This window comes from Arachis duranensis, chromosome 10, assembly GCF_000817695.3.
Source record: "Arachis duranensis cultivar V14167 chromosome 10, aradu.V14167.gnm2.J7QH, whole genome shotgun sequence".
NCBI lineage: Eukaryota > Viridiplantae > Streptophyta > Magnoliopsida > Fabales > Fabaceae > Arachis > Arachis duranensis.
In genome coordinates, this window is record NC_029781.3 from 9437558 (window position 1) to 9440615 (window position 3058).

At 38.0% G+C, this 3058-nt stretch overlaps 1 protein-coding gene across 1 annotated transcript in view; it reads left to right on the top strand.

Annotated features, from left to right (window-relative positions):
- LOC107469002 (very-long-chain 3-oxoacyl-CoA reductase 1) overlaps window positions 1–2396 on the top strand; it is a gene marked incomplete in the record, with an annotated part of 2619 nt that extends 223 nt beyond the window's left edge. Inside the window, 3 exon segments of the mRNA XM_016088383.3 lie at window positions 1–620; window positions 1025–1094; window positions 1850–2396. Of these exon segments, the coding sequence (XP_015943869.1) occupies window positions 1–620; window positions 1025–1094; window positions 1850–2104 (945 nt within the window).
- Window positions 2397–3058: the final 662 nt, after the last annotated feature.

Sequence of the window (3058 nt, forward strand, 5' to 3'; positions counted from 1 at the left end):
AACCGCCTTAAAACCCAACCGCTCTGGTTCGCACTCCTTTTCGGCCTAGGCGCCCTCACCCTCCTCCGATTCCTCTTCCTCTTCCTCAGATGGGCCTACGTCAACTTCCTCAGGCCCGCTAAGAATCTCAAGAAATACGGATCCTGGGCCCTAGTAACCGGCCCAACCGACGGAATCGGAAAAGCCTTCGCCTTCCAGCTGGCACGTAACGGCCTCAACCTCGTCCTTGTCGGCCGAAGCCCTGACAAGCTCGCTGATGTCTCCGCCGCTCTCACCGCCAAGTTCCCCAAAATCGATGTCAGAACCGTCGTCGTCGACTTCGCCGGCGATCTCGACGACGGCATGAGGAGGATCCAAGATGCAATTGAAGGATTGGACGTTGGTGTTCTTATCAACAACGTTGGGGTTTCTTACCCTTACGCTAGATTCTTCCACGAAGTGGATGAGGGGCTTTTGAGGAATTTGATTAGGGTTAACATTGAAGGAACCACTAAGGTCACGCAGACGGTTATTCCTGGCATGCTGAAGAGGAAGAAGGGCGCCATTGTTAACATTGGTTCTGGTGCCGCCATTGTTATACCTTCGGATCCACTTTACGCTGTTTACGCTGCTTCCAAAGCGTGAGTTTCTTTCCTTTTTTTTTCTTTTTTTTTTTAGGCTTTTTTCCTGTTCTGTTTTTTATGTGCTAGACGTTATTAGTGTTTTAATTATTATTATTATTATTATTATTATTATTATTATGCTGTCACATTTTTTATGTGATATTTGGCTTTGTAACTTGTAACTTCCTTTGACTAGATTGGAATTTTTGTACCATAGTTGCTTAAGTAAATGCTTGTTTGAGAACCCTTAAGGATGGTCTCGAGAGACGAGAGTAGAGATCGAACCTTATGGATTGGTAAAATAAAAAGAAAAAAAAATTCCATTTGCAGAACTAGTCCTACCATAATATGAATATTATATGTATTGTATGATATGTTAACTTTTATGGGTTAAAAGGAGGATTTTTATTGTCTTGGTGCAGGTACGTTGATCAATTTTCCAGATCTTTGTATGTGGAGTACAAGAAGAGTGGCATTGATGTTCAGTGTCAGGTATTGAGCTCTTGTTTTTTAGTACGTTTGATTTCTTGTTTGCTTGAAAGTGGTGTTCTTAGCCTAAACTGAATCCAATTCAATTTCATTGTTGTACAAAATAGAAGCAAAAGATGGTTTGACTTCTTCCATGTATAAAACATGGATGGAGAAAACTGAGAACTAACTTCATTTTTATGTTATTTATTTATTGAGTTGAAATAACTGTGGCTATTAAAATTTGCTGCAAGCAGAGGACTTCATGTCATCTTGTGTTATCATTAATTCTGTTTAGTATTCGATCCTTGTGTGGAACTTGTTTTATGAAAAGATGACAAGAAAGCAGCAAATGTTAAATCATTTTAGGCACTGTTGGAACATTTTTGTTTCATAAATTTCTTTATTATTCACATGAAGTTGCTATGGTCCTCTGTTTTGTCCTATGCTCTTAGAAATTGACATGTTGCATATGATTCCGTCGTCAATGGGATTTAGAAACTGGAAAACGTTGTCGATGATCGCGAATTTGATAAGGTTGATGCATAGTGCAATTCAATATTGGATGGATGCCTTTGTTATTTTCATCTTTTCCTTTCCCTCACTCCACCCTTTTTTTCTTGTTAACTTCTAAAAGTTGGAAACCTGTCTACCTAACTAATTTATTTATGCAATATTTCAGTTGACTCTCATATTGAAATGGGTTGGTTTGCTTTTACGGCTAAGATCTTTTCCTGTGAATTTTTTTTCATTTCTGATTTGAAATTTTTCTGATGCAGGTTCCATTATATGTGGCAACAAAGATGGCATCAATTAGAAGATCTTCATTCTTCGTCCCATCAACTGATGGATATGCCAAAGCTGGTGTGAGATGGATAGGCTATGAACCTCGCTGCACACCATACTGGCCTCACACCATTCTCTGGGCCTTAGCATACTCATTGCCTGAGTCCATTGTTGATGCTTGGCGCCTGCGGTTTTGCCTCGGAATCCGAAAGAGGGGACAACAGAAAGATTCACAAAAGAAGGAATAGAAAGAAGGGTATTGCTTCTTTTGTGGTGTGTAGCCATAATAGATGCAACCCCATATAAGTTCTAGTATCTTTAGATTCCAAGTGTCTTTTTTCATTTTCATCATGATGCTGCTACTAGTCCTTATGAGTTTCAAATGGCATGGTCTATTTTTTTTTTCCTTCCCCCATCTTTTGGTTGTGATGTTGAACTGATATATTGGTGGATGGCTAGACTCTTCTGTTGCGCTTTGTAAGAAGAAGTCTTTTTATTAGTTGAAGGCGAATTGGAAAATTTTGAAATTAACTATACAAATGATTAGGGACATAATCGGGCTATTAAATTTACTTGATTAAATTTAAGGGGATGAAATTTTGAACTGATATATTAGTGTTACTAATGTTAGTCAAAACCTGTCTTTCAAATCCATCCTTATATGAGTTATATATCTACGATGAATAGAGTACCTTCTGATTTCTGAATGTTGCGTGAACTATCCTGGTAGTTAAGGATGGGATTAGATAAAAGATAAGAGGGTGTTAAAATTTAAGCCTTATTGTTTATTTAAGCGAAGATGGTAAGTGGCATCCTGAAAAGTGATGGTTGATGAAACACTCATCCCATAACATATGAAACACTCATCCCATAACATATGAAACGTATCTCCATCAAAGTTGACAATAACAAGTTGGACCGACTAAGATGCGAGTCCCCACAACTCGTATCCGACCCAACTTGGGGAGCAAGTTAGATGTTCTCCCCTCTACTTCGGTTATCACTTTAAACATGGGTCTAATTTTCTGCACTATAAGAGTAATCACCATGATCATCTAAAATCATTTTCAAGGAATGACTCAGCCATATTTATAATTCTATAAAAGCTCTAACACTCAAGTTTTTTTTCTAATCTAATTTAATCTAAGCATGCTAAAATTCTTACTAACTTAAATATTGAAATCCTTTGTATGTATCTCCCA